This window comes from Nanorana parkeri, unplaced genomic scaffold (assembly GCF_000935625.1).
Source record: "Nanorana parkeri isolate BGI_ZX_2015 unplaced genomic scaffold, ASM93562v1 scaffold180, whole genome shotgun sequence".
Lineage (NCBI taxonomy): Eukaryota > Metazoa > Chordata > Amphibia > Anura > Dicroglossidae > Nanorana > Nanorana parkeri.
The window spans coordinates 395,018-412,414 of NW_017306448.1; the positions used below are offsets into that span (position 1 = coordinate 395,018).

Sequence of the window (17,397 nt, forward strand, 5' to 3'; positions counted from 1 at the left end):
TATATATAATTGTACAGGATTTATATAGCGCCAACAGTATGCACAGCGCTTTACAATATAAGGAAGACATTACAGTTACAATACAAATCAATACAAGATGGTTAGGAAGGCCCTGCCCATGAGAGCTTGCAATCTAAAAGATACAGTATGTTGTAGTATATTACAATATCGCACAATATAATGCGTGCTATAGTGTGCTTTATAATGTGTTTTGTGCAGCCTGAGGCTAAAGGTGCCCATACACTGTACGATTCTCGTACGAGAATCGCGGGAAATCCCGTGATCGTACGATAATCGTACAGTGTATGGAAAGCGTGTGACCGTTTCTACTGTACGGTCGCACGTCTTCAGTCGAATAAGCACGCTTGAAAACCCGCAGAGAATCGTACGGTGCCTGCTTGTTCGACAACTGTTCGATGGTCGCAAGTACGATCTGCCTGTCCAAGATGGGCAGATTGTACGAGCTTTTAATAAGCGTACGACCATCGCAAGACAAAGGTCTTACAATGGTCGTAAGGTGTATGGGCACCTTAAAGCTCACGCACACATTACAATCTGATTGTAGAATCTGCTTCAGGGCTTTTTCAATCCATTCAGACTAGATTTCAGGGATCCCAACCTGAAAGAAGCACTTTCAGGGAGGTGTCCCTCTCATTTCCGGGAGGTGCTCCCCCCCCCATCCACGGAGGAGAGGTTAGGGGGGGCTGGGAGAGAGCACCCCCCTGAAATGATGGCAGATAGCACAGGAAGCAATAGCGTATTTGCTATCTGCAGGCTTTCTTTTTGTTTTTTTTTATTCTGACAGTTGCAGTCGTCAGAATAAAAAAAAAAAAAGGCATACAATTGCATAGCTAGATTCCTATTGGCTATTGCACTTTGCAATAGCCAATAGCAAACTAGCTAATGCAGAGAGTTGAGATGTCTGAGATTTGGATGCGTTTCTGCAAATGAGTGTAAAAAGTTTTTGGTCAGCTCTGATTATCCCATCAAACTTTGACTTCCCTGTGTGCTTGAAAACCTTTCCTGTTTGCTGGAAAGAGGTGATTTCTGTGGAAGTTGGATATTAGACATCTAAATTTCATTTCCGGCTGAATGCAAATTCGGACAAATTTTCCTGAATTCAGACATTTGGATGCATCTGAAATTCCTAATGAAACAAATATTAAATACCGAAAGTTCTCTCTCAAGTCATTTTGACTTGAGGGAGAACAAATTTACATCAGGCAATGGCAGGGATCTCAAGTCTCCCTGATGTTCAGGGAGTCTCCCTCTTTTGGACAGCAGCTCCCTGATGTCCGCAAGAGAGGCATTTTCTCCCTGAAAGGTTTACTCTGAGTAAACCTTTCCGGTAAGCTATCAGTGGGTAAGGTTTCAGAGTGAGGCTTGCCTCCTGGAGGAAGGTCATGTGATCTCTAGAGTAGCCTCAGAACGAGGCTTGGCTCCTGGAAGGAAGTAGCTACTTGCTGCACAGAGAGGACGGACATAGACTACTATTGAGAGCAGGTAATGGGTGGAGCAATAGTCATCCTGCTATTGGCTATTACAATTTAAAATAGCCAGTAGTAGAATGGATATTGTTCCCGCAGAGAAGTGGACCTGAAAGAGAAAGTCATCTCTCAGGTCCTCCTTTGCGGATTGACATCAGGCAGTGGGCGGGTGCAATAACCAGCCTGCTATTGGATATTGCAATTATGAAAAAGCCAATAGCAGGCGGTTCATTTCTCACCTACTGCCCGATGTGAACAAAGATGTGGTCGACGGGCAGTGGTGGGATTTCTTTGTTTTTTCAGGTCAGCGGTTGTCGGGGATCGAGGATTGGGAGGATATACAATGCTGGACGACGTGATCGATGCTGGATTTACATCGTAGGACTTGTTTTTAAATAAAGGAATGATCAAAAACTGTGATTTGTGTTTATTTACTATTGAATGTTTATTTGGTGAATGAGTAGGGGTAATATTTACCCTTTACACAGTCACCCGGAGATTGGGGGCGGCATCTGGGTGCCCCCTTTATCAAAGGAGGCACCCAAATTCCTATAAGCTCCCCTACCTGTGTGGGGAAGAGGCCCTTGTCCTCATCAACCCCACCAAAAAATGTTTATGGGGAAGCTGTAGGGGCATTTCGGTTCTCCTTCCTGAAACGTCTTCACCCAACGTCGCACATTGCTAATGCCCACTACAGCGTCCCCATTAACATTCTTTAGCCGATTGTGGCGCGCGACCTTCTTTTGCCAGAAATTAAATGACAGCTCGTTGTTTTAGCCGCAGATCCATGGTTCTAACCAATCAATCTGAGAAGCATACATTAGTGGGGTAAGGACACTCTATAACAGGGGTGCCCACAATTTTTGTGTTAAGATCTACTTTTCAAATGACGAGCTACATGAGATCTACCAACGAACAAAAACCTTCCTCGCTCTCTCTCCTGGCTGTCTCTCCTCTCTCTCCTGGCTGTCATTCCTCATGTCTCTCCTGGCTGTCTTTCCTCTCTCCCCTGGCTGTCATTCCTCGTTTCTCTCCTGGCTGTCTCTCCTCGCTCTCTCTCCTTGCTGTCTCTCCTCTCTCTCCTGGCTGTCATTCCTCATGTCTCTCCTGGCTGTCTCTCCTCGCTCTCCTGGCTGTCTCTCCTCTCTCTCCTGGCTGTCATTCCTCGTTTCTCTCCTGGCTGTCTCTCCTCTCTCTCCTGGCTGTCATTCCTCGTTTCTCTCCTGGCTGTCTCTCCTCGCTCTCCTGGCTGTCTCTCCTCTCTCTCCTGGCTGTCATTCCTCGTTTCTCTCCTGGCTGTCTCTCCTCGCTCTCCTGGCTGTCTCTCCTCTCTCTCCTGGCTGTCATTCCTCGTTTCTCTCCTGGCTGTCTCTCCTCTCTCTCCTGGCTGTCTCTCCTTGCTCTCCTGGCTGTCTCTCCTTGCTCTCCTGGCTGTCTCTCCTTGCTCTCTCCCCTGGCTGTCTCTCACCGCTCTCTCTCCTGGCTCACTTTGCTGTATTTTGCAAACTGTGTAGTGCAACAGGCTGTGTAAACTAATATTTTTTGATGCAATACATGGCACTTCAACCACCAGAAAGGTGTCAGGGAGCTTGGCTCAGCAGACTCATTCTAATAGGTAATCATGTGTGCACAGCTAAATAAATATACTAAAATGGAATAAAGGGGCCACCATTCACACCCTTCGTGATCTACCAGCATCAGCTTTGAGATCTACTGGTAGATCACGATCTACCTAATGGGCACCCCTGCTCTATGACATGGTACAAAACATTCACAGTCACTCTAACAGATCTCAAATTGCACACATGGAGGCATAACTTTTTGATCGACCCTCGTACATAGTTTTGGTACATCTAAAGATGATTGTACAGAGATTATACGGTCAGACTGTAGCGTGTACAGTAAGATTTTGCACGACTGCAAATCTCTTGCATTGAAGCAATCATAAAAAGTGCAGAAGATCTTCGATGAAAAAGCTGCGCATGCAGCCCCGAAATGAAACAATGGCCATAGTCCTTTGTGCCGCTGCAGAACGACGCACACCAGTGTCCTGGACTGGCAGCAGATACAGGTTGGCTGAATGCACCATTGACAAATGTGGGCTAGGTGAAGGCACAGCTGCCTGTACACAGAGAAGAAGGTTCATTCTGATTCTGGGAGGGCTGTCAGCCTGTCCCCGCCTCACTATAGGCAGCACTGAGAGCAAAACAGGAAGGAAGGAGCCCAGAGAGGCAGAGCACACACACACATACACACTCACACTGTGTATCCAATGCTAGGAGCCTGCCTGCTTTACACACAATGTGCTGGAGATGAGGCTGCCCATACACAGGATCTATGCAACAAGAGGGCAGGTGCTGCTGGCTGTCAAGGAAGCATAAGAGGATCAGCTGGCTCTGCAGCCAGAGATGTGTGATTTTTACTGCACTGATTCATGATCATGGAGATTGAGAACATTGTGGCCAACACAGTGTTGCTGAAAGCCAGAGAAGGTAAGAGGGATAGTGGGTGGGGAGCAGAGGCTGGTTCATGCACACACATTCAAAGGGTAGGAAGCTTGCATGATTGAGAGGCATGCATGGTATGTGTATAGGGGATGTGGGATTTACCCCTATTTTTTTGGCTCATTGCAGCTTGCTGTAGGGAAGGCACAGCAAAGGGGTCTATTGAACTGACAGTCCAATAAAGGGGAGCTGATCACCCCCTGCACAGGCCAGCTCATCAATAACCCCCCTGTGGTGTCACACAACATATGGGCAATGCAGGAAGCTCATGGTCACATTCTAGTATAAGAAGATCTGCTGGCTGCTGCACAACCTCCATGATTGTATTTGCATATAATAACACAGTGTATTTGTTGTATGCATCAAAGGCAGCAACTAGTAACTTTTGTTGCATTGTACTTTTTGAAGATCGGCTGTTTGTTTAGCAATGGGAGGGGGGTTCTCTTGTACAGATCGTTGGGGGGTGTACGGTGCAAGCTACATACCGTAGTCGCCAACCTTGTCAAATAGTTTTGGTTGTTGCGGAGTTGTGCAGAAAGCTGCATGACTGTATATAGCTAGCTTTTATTATTATATTATTGTTATTATACAGGACTTATATGGCTTGCTGCTTGTTATTAGTATTACGTCGCACATTGCTAATGCCCACTACAGCGTCCCCATTAACATTCTTTAGCCGATTGTGGCGCGCGACCTTCTTTTGCCAGAAATTAAATGACAGCTCGTTGTTTTAGCCGCAGATCCATGGTTCTAACCAATCAATCTGAGAAGCATACATTAGTGGGGTAAGGACACTCTATAACAGGGGTGCCCACAATTTTTGTGTTAAGATCTACTTTTCAAATGACGAGCTACATGAGATCTACCAACGAACAAAAACCTTCCTCGCTCTCTCTCCTGGCTGTCTCTCCTCTCTCTCCTGGCTGTCATTCCTCGTTTCTCTCCTGGCTGTCTCTCCTCGCTCTTCTGGCTGTCTCTCCTTGCTCTCCTGGCTGTCTCTCCTTGCTCTCCTGGCTGTCTCTCCTTGCTCTCTCCCCTGGCTGTCTCTCACCGCTCTCTCTCCTGGCTCACTTTGCTGTATTTTGCAAACTGTGTAGTGCAACAGGCTGTGTAAACTAATATTTTTTGATGCAATACATGGCACTTCAACCACCAGAAAGGTGTCAGGGAGCTTGGCTCAGCAGACTCATTCTAATAGGTAATCATGTGTGCACAGCTAAATAAATATACTAAAATGGAATAAAGGGGCCACCATTCACACCCTTCGTGATCTACCAGCATCAGCTTTGAGATCTACTGGTAGATCACGATCTACCTAATGGGCACCCCTGCTCTATGACATGGTACAAAACATTCACAGTCACTCTAACAGATCTCAAATTGCACACATGGAGGCATAACTTTTTGATCGACCCTCGTACATAGTTTTGGTACATCTAAAGATGATTGTACAGAGATTATACGGTCAGACTGTAGCGTGTACAGTAAGATTTTGCACGACTGCAAATCTCTTGCATTGAAGCAATCATAAAAAGTGCAGAAGATCTTCGATGAAAAAGCTGCGCATGCAGCCCCGAAATGAAACAATGGCCATAGTCCTTTGTGCCGCTGCAGAACGACGCACACCAGTGTCCTGGACTGGCAGCAGATACAGGTTGGCTGAATGCACCATTGACAAATGTGGGCTAGGTGAAGGCACAGCTGCCTGTACACAGAGAAGAAGGTTCATTCTGATTCTGGGAGGGCTGTCAGCCTGTCCCCGCCTCACTATAGGCAGCACTGAGAGCAAAACAGGAAGGAAGGAGCCCAGAGAGGCAGAGCACACACACACATACACACTCACACTGTGTATCCAATGCTAGGAGCCTGCCTGCTTTACACACAATGTGCTGGAGATGAGGCTGCCCATACACAGGATCTATGCAACAAGAGGGCAGGTGCTGCTGGCTGTCAAGGAAGCATAAGAGGATCAGCTGGCTCTGCAGCCAGAGATGTGTGATTTTTACTGCACTGATTCATGATCATGGAGATTGAGAACATTGTGGCCAACACAGTGTTGCTGAAAGCCAGAGAAGGTAAGAGGGATAGTGGGTGGGGAGCAGAGGCTGGTTCATGCACACACATTCAAAGGGTAGGAAGCTTGCATGATTGAGAGGCATGCATGGTATGTGTATAGGGGATGTGGGATTTACCCCTATTTTTTTGGCTCATTGCAGCTTGCTGTAGGGAAGGCACAGCAAAGGGGTCTATTGAACTGACAGTCCAATAAAGGGGAGCTGATCACCCCCTGCACAGGCCAGCTCATCAATAACCCCCCTGTGGTGTCACACAACATATGGGCAATGCAGGAAGCTCATGGTCACATTCTAGTATAAGAAGATCTGCTGGCTGCTGCACAACCTCCATGATTGTATTTGCATATAATAACACAGTGTATTTGTTGTATGCATCAAAGGCAGCAACTAGTAACTTTTGTTGCATTGTACTTTTTGAAGATCGGCTGTTTGTTTAGCAATGGGAGGGGGGTTCTCTTGTACAGATCGTTGGGGGGTGTACGGTGCAAGCTACATACCGTAGTCGCCAACCTTGTCAAATAGTTTTGGTTGTTGCGGAGTTGTGCAGAAAGCTGCATGACTGTATATAGCTAGCTTTTATTATTATATTATTGTTATTATACAGGACTTATATGGCTTGCTGCTTGTTATTAGTATTATTATTATTATTACTATTAGTATACAGGATGTATTTGGCTTGCTTGCTTATTAATTATTATACAGGATTTATATGGCTTGCTTATTATTGGGTTTATTTGGCATTATTTACATTTATTATTATTAATTATTATTATTATTATTATTATTATTCAGGATTTATAGAGTGCAAACAGTTTGCACAGTGCTTTACAATACACAAGGAAACAATACAGTTACAACACAAGACAAGATGTTCATTAAAGTGAAACACAAGTTTACGTTTTAATTTTCGACTCCTGATGGTGTGATGATTGGATGTGTGTTGACTTCAGAGTGTCTGTTCTATTCAGCTTGAACTGTAACAAAACATACTGTTGGCCAGGATAATAAAATAGATGTTTGTATATTCTCGTATTTAGAATTTCTCCAGCTCCAGTCTGCTTTCTACTTCTGCTGAGTTTGTGGGACGATGTTAGAATTGTCCTTGTCATTAGGGAACCGTAGACTCCTGGACTGCTGTGTCGATATGTACCATCCTCTTATACCTGTTAATAAATCTACTAGCACCTCGAGACATGACAGGCTTATTCACACGGGGTGAATAGGCTAAACTCTGCAACTGGCCGCAGCAGTACTGGCTGCATAGGGGGCTTGTTCACACCAGATGCGTTCGGGTGCGTATACAAAATGCGGCTGTATGCGCACAACACGTGCATGGGGCTAGCTTCTCTGCTGCCATGAATGGCAGATTCTCGTCTGAATGAACCCTAAATGAAACCTGTCGTAAGGCGGCCATTGCTGATGTGGCCAAAATGCTAGGTGACTGGCTGCCATGCCGACTCGCTGGCTTTGATACCTTCAGTCTCTGACCCAGTATAAGACTTTATCTTCTTACTTCCAGTCTTTAGTGGGTCTCTACTCAATACAGCCAACCAGCATATATAGAAGAATGTCAGCAATGGGAGCCCCCATATCTTTTCCATGACAGGCTTACGTTAAACCTGTGCAGTCTGATAAGCATGATAGAAGATAAACAGAAGTAACGCAGTTTCTTGTTTTTGTAACGCCGTCTTCTAGTATCACATTTGTCTGGAAAATTAAGTTACTCATCAAGTGAAAGTAACGCCAACAGTTTGCGCAGAACTTTACAATATAAGGAAGACATTACAATCACAATTCAAGACAAGATGGTCAGGATGGCCCTGCCCCTGAGGGCTTACAATCTAAAAGGGTGTGTTCAGTAATGACATTGAAAGTGAATACAGTGCCCTTCTGCAAATTAATTGCCAGCTTAGGCATCTGAGCGCAGTTTTCTGCAGTCTTGTCGCTGTGGGCTTCTAGGAATTCCCTTTCCTCTGTGTTATAAAATCTTCCGCATAGAGTTCATCAACTTTGGGGAGTATTCAGACTGTCCCATGCAATGTGTATGAGTCTAACACAAGACTTGTCATCCTAGAGATATAATACACCCTTTATCTCAAACTGCAAAAATCATTTTGTAACTTTGTATGAAAAAAAATAAAACAGCGGAACTTCGCTTTAAAGTGTTAATTAACCACATGATGGCTTTAACGTCAAATGTGTGAGTTGTAGTAATGGATTTTATTGAAGCGGTGAACCTGATGAGACGGTTTGGTCTTTTTGTGTTTGTTTTTTTTTGACTGTGGGAGGTCAATTTTCTGTGCTGATGGTAAACGGAATCTCTGAGCACCGTTCCATAGGAGGGTTCAGAAAGCGAGGAGCTCTTTTAGGTGACGTTCAGCTGTTCTGATGAGTTCATGTTTTATGTGAAGATATGGAGTTAAATGAAGGATATGTACAAGAATATATTATTATTATTTTCATTATTAATAATAATATTAGTGCATGTTTTCATGTATAAACAGTGTATGACAAGGAGAAAGTTGTTTTTTTCTTTCCTTCTTGTAGGATGTGCCAATGTAATTAGGTTAAATGGTAATTCTAATTTCCCGGGTGAAGTTGTGAAAATGGAATTGCCACCTGCAATCTGGCCCCCCCTCGCCCCTAGCTATACTTGCCTTTGGGCTAACGCTTCCTCCCTTCTGCCGGTGTACTATCCATACCCTGTACTGCCGTGTAGCGCAGCCCTGCGCTCTAGATTATGAATTTTGCTCGCAAATGGCGAGCCCTAAGGCCCCATTCACACTGCGCGATTCACAAATCGCGCGTTTGTCACGCGATTTGTATTTTGCGCGATATCGTGCAAATGCTTGCATTGAGCAAGCTAGAATCGCGGCAAAATCCGCTCCAAAAAGGGTCCTGCTGTAGCGACGCACGACCCGCGACAGCAGGACCCTTTGCCCCATTGCCAAGCATTGGAGAGCGATTACCGCGCGATAAATCGCTCAGTGTGAACGGAGCCTAAGAAGCGCTTCTCATTGGTCAGCGCGGGCAGGTGCCAAAATTTCAAAATCCACAGCACGGGGCTGCTCTGCACGGCAGTACAGGGTGTGGAATTCACCTGGGAAAGTGGAATTACCCTTTAATGTACAATATAGCAAAAGTTCGGTAGGCACCCAGAGGTCTTCAACAGGAGTAAAGGCTTAAAGAGTAGGTTTAATAAACCAACATTTTGGCGGGTCACAGCCCGCCTTTCTCCGTATCTGTACATCGGGCAGTCATGTTTGCTCATTACATTTTCAGGTTGCGTTGCCTGCATAGTTATGCTGCATAGTGGTTGTGGCTTGCTGTTCACTATCTCAATGCAAGTCTATCAGTCATGTCTGACTGATTGAAATCAAGTTAGGTTGATTTACTAAGGGCCTGTTCACATTAGCCTGTCCTCTTAATTGTTGCGTTCCAGCGGACGGCAATGGCGTATTTAGGGCATGTCGCAATACCTGGGCGATAGTTGAAGGGGGGGTGGGGCGCTGCTCTAAGGGTCAGCGATAGCAGAGACAGCAATTGCCGCTGTCATTATTCAAAGTACACTGCTGCCGGTTAGTTGCTAGGACACCAGGCAGTCTTAGCAACTAACTGGCAGCAGCGGGGGGTTGAATAATGGCATCGGCAATGACACTACTGATGTAATTATTCATCCCCCCTGGGGCCTGTTAGTTGCTAAGGCCACCTGATGTCCTAGCAACCAACCCCCAGCAGCCAGGTAGTTGAATGTTTACAGTGGGTTGAATGACCCTGCTGATGATTGGTTGCTAGGGCCACCCAGCATCCTAGCAACCAACCAATGATGTGCTGCCTCTCCAGTCCCAGTACAGTACAGCATTCAACTGGGCATATGTGCCTGCTGCCCGCCCCCCTCAGTCAGCTGGCCACCCCGCTGAGTAAGATACTTTCTGCAAGGGACTAATAAGGGAACTCTGGGGAGTCTGATGTAAGGAGGGAATCTGGGTACTGAGTCTTGGGCACCCTTACATCAGGGTCCCCCCTTACACCATGGTCCGCCCTTGCATCCGAGTCCGCCCTTGCATCAGAGTCCTCTGCACATAGAGTCCTTAGGATATCTGGGGACTGTTATAAGAGGGGACTCAAGTGCTAGCACCTGACTGGGTTTTCAGAGTGAACATGAGTGCAACTTATTTACAATGAGCCTACACTCATAATCTACACAATGTGTATGGTCTAGACAGCCTCAGCACTCCAGCGGTGCTGAAACTACAGATCCCACCATGCGTCTGCATCTGTGAGTTATGCCTTTGGTCTTGCAATGGCTTGTGGGACTTGTAGTTCCACAACAGCTGGAGTGCCGTGAGTTGCTTTTCCCTGGTGTGATGCAATAACAGAAATACTGGGGGCTATTTATCAATGATTTCACCCAAGAGTCACATATTTCTTAATGAAATCGTATGTGAAAAATGAGTGAATCTTGGGTAAATGTTGGGTAAAAAAATTGATAAATTGACCCCATGATGTGAATATGACGCCAATGACGACAAGAACAGCCCACTGTGTGTGTGTTCCCTGGAAAACGAGTTATAAGATCTCTATAATGTAAGTGGGAAGATTGTTTTTATGAGTCGTTTGCAGCTTTTTCTAGCAGAAGTGTGCCGCGCTGTATTATTGTTTATCACATCATTATTTTTACATGTCAGCTCCATATCATTATCAATTTAATTGAAAGCATTAGTTTAGGGGGACCCTAAAGCAATATTTAACTTTTGTCTGGACATTGGTCAGTTGACTCACCCGCTGGCATCCTATATCTTCAAGGCTTTGGTGAAAAGATTTTTGTTTCCCTCCTGCAGTTCTTTCTATCTCTCCCAATACGAAAGGGGTTCATTCACCGTTGGAGGAGCCGGACTTCTTCTCTTGGGGGAGGAGTTACCTTGAAGAGCGATTGCAAAAAATACAGTGTATGCACTATATTTTGCAACCGCACTGGAACGCAGGGCATTGCGGTACCACACGTTCTGGCGTGGACGTTCGCACTATAGGCGGGAGGCGTGTTTTGTAGTGCTATTTGAAATAAATGGCAGTGCCACGCCCCCCTCCGGCTGCAAAACTTGGGAAGGGCCTGATTAAGTGGCCCGGTGCGTTCATGCCACGGGACTGTGAGATGAACGCACTGGATGGGACGCACTGGATGGGGCAAACGGGCCCTCAGGCATTTATTGCAGAGTTCCTACTCCTGTGTGATAGCAATAAAGTTAAGTGAAAAAAAGGAAACAAAATTTGATAAAAATGTAAAAAATAATCCGATAAATAAAAAATAAATAAAAAAGTGATAAAGTAAAAAAATAATAAAGGGTGCATTGGCCTTGGGGCAGCAGAGAGAGAGTAAATCCGGCTCTGGTGACGACGCTGTTACATATAATAAATGAGTGTAGAATAAAAAAAGGAATAGGAAAAGCCTGAAAATAGGAAACCAATGCAGCCATGACATCTAAGAACTGGTCAGCTGCCATATGTTCCATTTTTGTTTTTAGGTTTATGATTTAGAGAAGGGTCAAAATTGGAAGCACATAGATGTCCCTAAATGGGCATGGGAAAAGACTCTCTTCAAAGCTGAACTCCGGGATAAGCAAATATTGTCAATATAAAAGAGTCATGTGTATTCTTCCTTGAACCATGCTGTGCCTTGTGTATTTCTTCCACATCTGTGCAGTCATCCAGTGTGAAACTTTTCCTCTGTGTAGGAGCTTCCTGTAATAAAGACCGGCCTGTGCTGCTCTATCTTCTGGTGCAGGGTGACTGGTCTTGGCTCCACCCCCTCTGTAGCTTTCTGTAGGCACCCTGTAGTGGGTGGAGATGCTGGGCTTCTCCCACACCTCTGCTCCCTGCACAGGCTATGTACCCAGTGATGACATCACCACTACTTTTATATGATATCTGAGTAAATTTTTGTGCCTGGAGCTAAGCTTTTAAAAAAAAAAAAAGTGAATGGCATTTGTGCGTTTTCAATTGCAATAATAACACAGCTTTATATGGACACACGTTATATGTGTGTACGAAGGGGATCATTTTTTTCTGGTGCACAGACTTCAGTGCAGGTTTTTTTCATCACCGAAAATGTAAGCCAAAGCTGTGATCACGTGACATCTATTGCCTTGATAATCTCTTGACAGTATGAAGGTCTCTGAGGGTTATGTATAAGGTCAGTAAGTGACTGTTACTTTTTTTGTTGTTGTCATAAGTGTAGAACACGTGCCAAAAAAAATGTGTGGGCTGGATTTGGTGTTGAATCGCTCGTGCCAAGAACAACCAATTACAAGCCGAAAACGAAAGATCTTTAGGCTGAGGTTTGTTCATCCATGACTCATGCCAGAGCAAAGCTACGGGTAGAGGCTCCAGAGCGATCCTGCCGTGCTAATAAGTTGGAACACTCCAGCGGGTGTCTGAGCTGGCCCTCGGTTTCCAGAAATTATGTGATATTGTCATGTTGTGCTGCTCCCAGCTCCATCAAGTGAAACTGGCATGGTTCCTATTCCTATCGGCTTTGGAGGGTGCCCCTTCCGATCGTCCGTTTAAATCCGGCTGCCCATAGACCTACATTTGGGCATCCAAACTCTTCTGCCTGAAAAACTGACAGATGGACCTCATCGGACCACACGTCTGAAAGGGGCCTTAGTATCAGAGGTGGCTGGTTACGCAGAGAGCCTCTTACTTTGGCCTCAATAGGGTGTGTTCTGCAAGTATGAATGAGACCTTAATTAGAACATTAGACCAAGTTCCTCCATGGACCGACATAAGTAGTTTGCTGCTCACTTTACAGCTTTATGGAATGTGTAGGAGCTGATGAATAAGTAAATAAAAGCTGACCGTAAGGTTTCCAATCCATGAAAATGCAAGGGCCAGCGGAACGTCCCAGAAGTGGACTACACCTGGAATCCTAAGCAGAGCAATCGAGAAACCAAACCCATTTAGACAAGAGAACCCAAACAATCACCTCTTTGTACTGTATAATGCCCTCCTGAAGGTTAAATACTGACAACCTGTGGATCTCCAGAAACCAAGAAACCACAAGTCACAGCTTACCATAATTTTACCATTTCCGTGGACTTTTCCCACAAACCACGGACCCTGGTGTGACCCTTCTCTACTGTACTAGTGGGTGAAAGCAAAAGACTCTCGCCTCATTGCTTATAGACAGGCAACCTATCTGCACCAGTATTAAGCCATCAGTGATGTAGAAGATCCAATTGTCATGGGTCTTACAAGCAACAGGGGGGAATTCAGGAGGGATCACCCCTGTACACCGGGGCTTCCTCAGAGGGTACACCGGGGCTTCCTCAGAGGGAGCCCCGGTGAAGCCCCTGTACACCGGGGCTTCCTCAGAGGGAGCCCCGGTGTACAGGGGTGAAACGTTAGGGTTAAACGTGTATACAGCCCTCCCTTTGTGCCCATGATTTTACTCTGCAGACTCTGCTGGATATACGGAATCCCTTCGGGGACACTGATGGCAAAGCAAACCAACCAAATCATGGTGGATCTGACAGTACTACCTTTACTCTGAATACTATCTGCTCACTTTTCTTTGGCTAAATCCATGCTGACTGGACCCATTAAGAGAAAGCTACACTCCTCGTGGATCTTTATTCACCTGCATTCGTTAGTGCGGCCGCACATATGGAATACAACTTTCCAGCTTTACTATCAAACACAGGTCTGAATACAACTACATAGGCAGGAGCCGACTTGGAGGATCCACAGCAGACCTCGCAGCAATTATACCAACATACAGGAAAATAAAGTTGCTGAAACCGGGGACCAGCAGTCCGGGACAGCCATTGTGACCATTACCTCATGCATGCTTGAAGTCTTTTTTTGTTAGGAACCGTCTTACCACCTAAACCACATCAGAAGTGAGTAATTCCTTCTTTTTCTCTTCTTTGATACTGAGTATTTGCTTGCCTAACACAGCGCTTGTGTCCAATATCAGTGACTCTTAGTGACCACCATTAACGGTCACTAGATTCTCATCTATATCAATCAACACAGGGCTATATCAGGGAGGACTTGTTTGTCATTTTAATTGATTTTAGATGTTCTTTGTCAGTAGGTGTATTTATATGTTTTTCTACTTTATTATTAATTCTCATTAAAATTTGTTACATTATCATTACCTGTTTGATTATTATAGACAGCTCCTATTTTGGGATTCCGTTTTTTTCGGGGAACCTTGCTTATTATAGATAGATCTCATGTAGCTCGTCATTTGAAAAGTAGATCCCAACACAAAAAATTGTGGGCACCCCTGATCTGGAAGTTACTTATTGAAGATGCCCATAGGATGTACTTCCTCAATGTACTGACACAATTTCACTCAGCCCTGTGAATATGCACTTACTTATGTCACAAGTCACATAGCGTGACGTCCAAATTAAGTCTCAATGTCTGAACAATGTAACATTATCATTGCTTGCTTGAAGCAATGCATGATGGGATGTGTAGTGAGAATTGAGATTGCATCACCTCAAGCAGCAGGGAAAAAGACACAAAAAGCACACTGGGAACCCAGGAAGTTGATGGAAGTGATGGGCAGACGGAAGGCAGCACTCGCTACATAAAAGGGATTTTTCACGTAAGCTTTGATGGCATTATCAACAACTCCAGTATGTATTCCTATTACAATGCCGATGTTATAACAGTAGGGGATATGCTGGGACTTTACAAATCCTTTAAATAGATTTTTTTTTAAATATTTAAAGTGTAAAAGCCAATTCACAATGATTATCACTCAGGATGTCGCTGGTTGGTGATAACTGTGAGTTTCAATGAAATGAAATAAAGTTTATTGAAGACAATACTGCTTTCAAGAGTTTCAGGTCCATTTCATGCCAAGATGTAATGATTCCAGAGCAGAGTGCGATTTGTGCTTGTGAATGACACGTTTTCGGGGAATAAACGTTCAAATAACTTGTCTGTTTTAGTAAACTGAGCCTAAAGTCCTTGGTGCGAGTTTCTCAGGGTTGAGTGCTTCAAGGATACTATGCTAACCGCTAAGTCACTGTTGTGCTTGTGGGGGGTTTACACTTCTAGCCTTACACATTTTTAAAGTGAACTGACGTTTTACAATTAATACCGTGCTGACGGCGTGGTTTCCCTGCTGCATATGTGGTGCTCAGGTGGTTTTGCTGTTTTGTGGCTAATGCGCTGCTGCTAACAGCAGTTCTACCTAAAACGTGTTGAAAGGCTGCTAGTAGCCTGTTTAGGCCTTGTTCACGCGGGTAGTTAAACCAAGCGGTTGATCTGTGGCTTTACCGCCCCCAGTCCCCTGGTGCAATGTTGGCACGGCAGCTGAACATTGCTGCATGCATTGCGATGCTTTGCGTTACAGTGCAACAAAAAATATAAGCATGTTGCCTTTGGCAGCTGCTGCTCCACTGGCCTCGGAAAAGTAATGCACCGCCGATAGCTTTTTCGATGGTGGTGGACATTACCACCTCTGTAATCTCTGCTCCTATGCAAGCTTAGGCCTATCCTCCCTTTTTTTTGTATCTGCAAACCAACGTTTTTTTTTGTTTTTTTTTTGCATAGTGCTCCCCTCCATAGGACTGCAGAATCAGCTGGTCCCCTGAGCACTGGCCCTGATATCCTGGTTTAGGATGTATCCTTTCCCTTGCAGGGTCCTATGGAGCCACCTTGCACTTGCTAGTTAGCTGTGTGTGTCTCCACAAACACACAGGCATGGCAAGGCAAGAGTCTGCCATATTCCCTGCTCCTCCTCCTTTCTCCAAGCTAGTAGATGAACAGTTGCTGGAGACTGCGCTCTCCCTGGTCCCAAGTACAAGATTCAGACTCGTTGCTTTAGGCTACTGTACTTAAAATATAGTGCTTAGGAATAAGAACGACTACCTGAACAGGGCTGTTTGAGTAATAAATAATGCTGTAAAAGACGCAGAATGGGATGCAGCATCTGTGTTTCTTTTTTCCTATGATGAAGGTTGTAGAATATTTCAGCAGTGTCATGTTGAACTTACTGACATTGTGTTCAGTATTATTTTTGGTGTGACTGATGTCCCATTATTTATTAGAAATCTCGTGTTCGAGATTCCCACAAATAATGTTGTGTTCCAGCCTATTAACATTTGGCAATTTACCATTCTGACGGGTAAGCATGTCATGAATTGTTAGGGCCGCTGTCAGGAAGAAGATGAATTTGAACTTGATTTAATACACAATTGCAGAAAGCCGGACATCTTACTGCTAAAAAAAAGTATTTATTTATTACAGGTATTTATATTGCGCTGGCAATTTACGAAGTGCTTTACACAGTGCACATTCACTTCAGTATTGCAAAACAAACATAACCCTCATTAGGCCATGTTCACATTTGCTGCGCAGGGGGAATTGGCGTTTTGCCTTTCAATGGGCTTCCCCAGTGCACGGCAAAGAAGGTCATGGAGGGGTTCGAGCTGCGAGCTTCACATGTTTTTTTGACTGCATGTGTTCACACATTTGTTGCACATTAATGCATGCGCCTAGATGCACGTTTTCAAAACAGAAAAATGGTCACCAGCACTCCAAATTTTCTTCAAAACGAAATCCTTTTATTCATTTTTGCAGGTCATATCACCATGCGTGGCAACGTTTCGGAACCTGTCCGGTCCCTTCATCGGGCAAACAAAAGTGATGCACGTTTTGTCTGCCATGTTTGCATTGTATTCTGACAGCGGCCGCTGATCAGCTGCAAGCACCCTTTGGCCGAAGATTTTCAAACTGGCTCCATTGATCTTGTAATCGAGCGATGCCGGGCGAAAGGGTACCGACAGGGCCACCTGCTATGCAAATTTTTGAAGGTTCATCAAGAATCGGCTGAAATTCCCGTAGTGTATGGCCAGCTTAGTCTGCATTTTATAGTCCAAGGCTAAAACCCCCAAAAAGATTATAATTTTTCTGAAAGCAGAGGCCCTATAGATGCAATTTTTTATGTTGCACGATATTTGCACAACTGTTTATGAAATCTTTATTTTCAGTAAAAACTAAATAAAATGAATGTTAGTTCCCACAGACACCATTTAATCCCTATTTTGTATACCAAATAAAAGAGGAGGTTGTATCGAGTAAAAACATATCGGATATGTGAAGCCTCAAAACTCTGTGGAGGGGGACTCTGATGTGAAAGAGAGAGCACCTTCTGGCATCATCTGAGGTGCCTTTACATTTTTTGCAAAGGGGGTCTTCTAATATGAAAGAGGGGGACTCGGTTGTGAAAGGGTTGGCTCTGATGTTGAAGGGAGGTTCTGATGTGAAGGGGGGTGGGACTCTGATGTGAAAGTGGGGGGAAATTCCATG

General features: G+C 44.7%; 1 protein-coding gene across 2 annotated transcripts in view; it reads left to right on the plus strand.

The window, feature by feature from the left end:
• The first annotated feature begins 5,742 nt into the window (after positions 1 to 5,742).
• Positions 5,743 to 17,397, plus strand: part of GRK4 (G protein-coupled receptor kinase 4) — a 197,322-nt gene continuing 185,667 nt past the window's right edge. The window contains exon 1 of one of the 2 annotated variants that reach the window (XM_018554987.1): positions 5,743 to 6,066. In XM_018554987.1, the coding sequence (XP_018410489.1) occupies positions 6,009 to 6,066 (58 nt within the window). In that variant the 5' untranslated portion in view covers positions 5,743 to 6,008. The remainder of the gene's footprint in view (positions 6,067 to 17,397) is intronic. The other variant, XM_018554985.1, reaches the window with a different exon arrangement.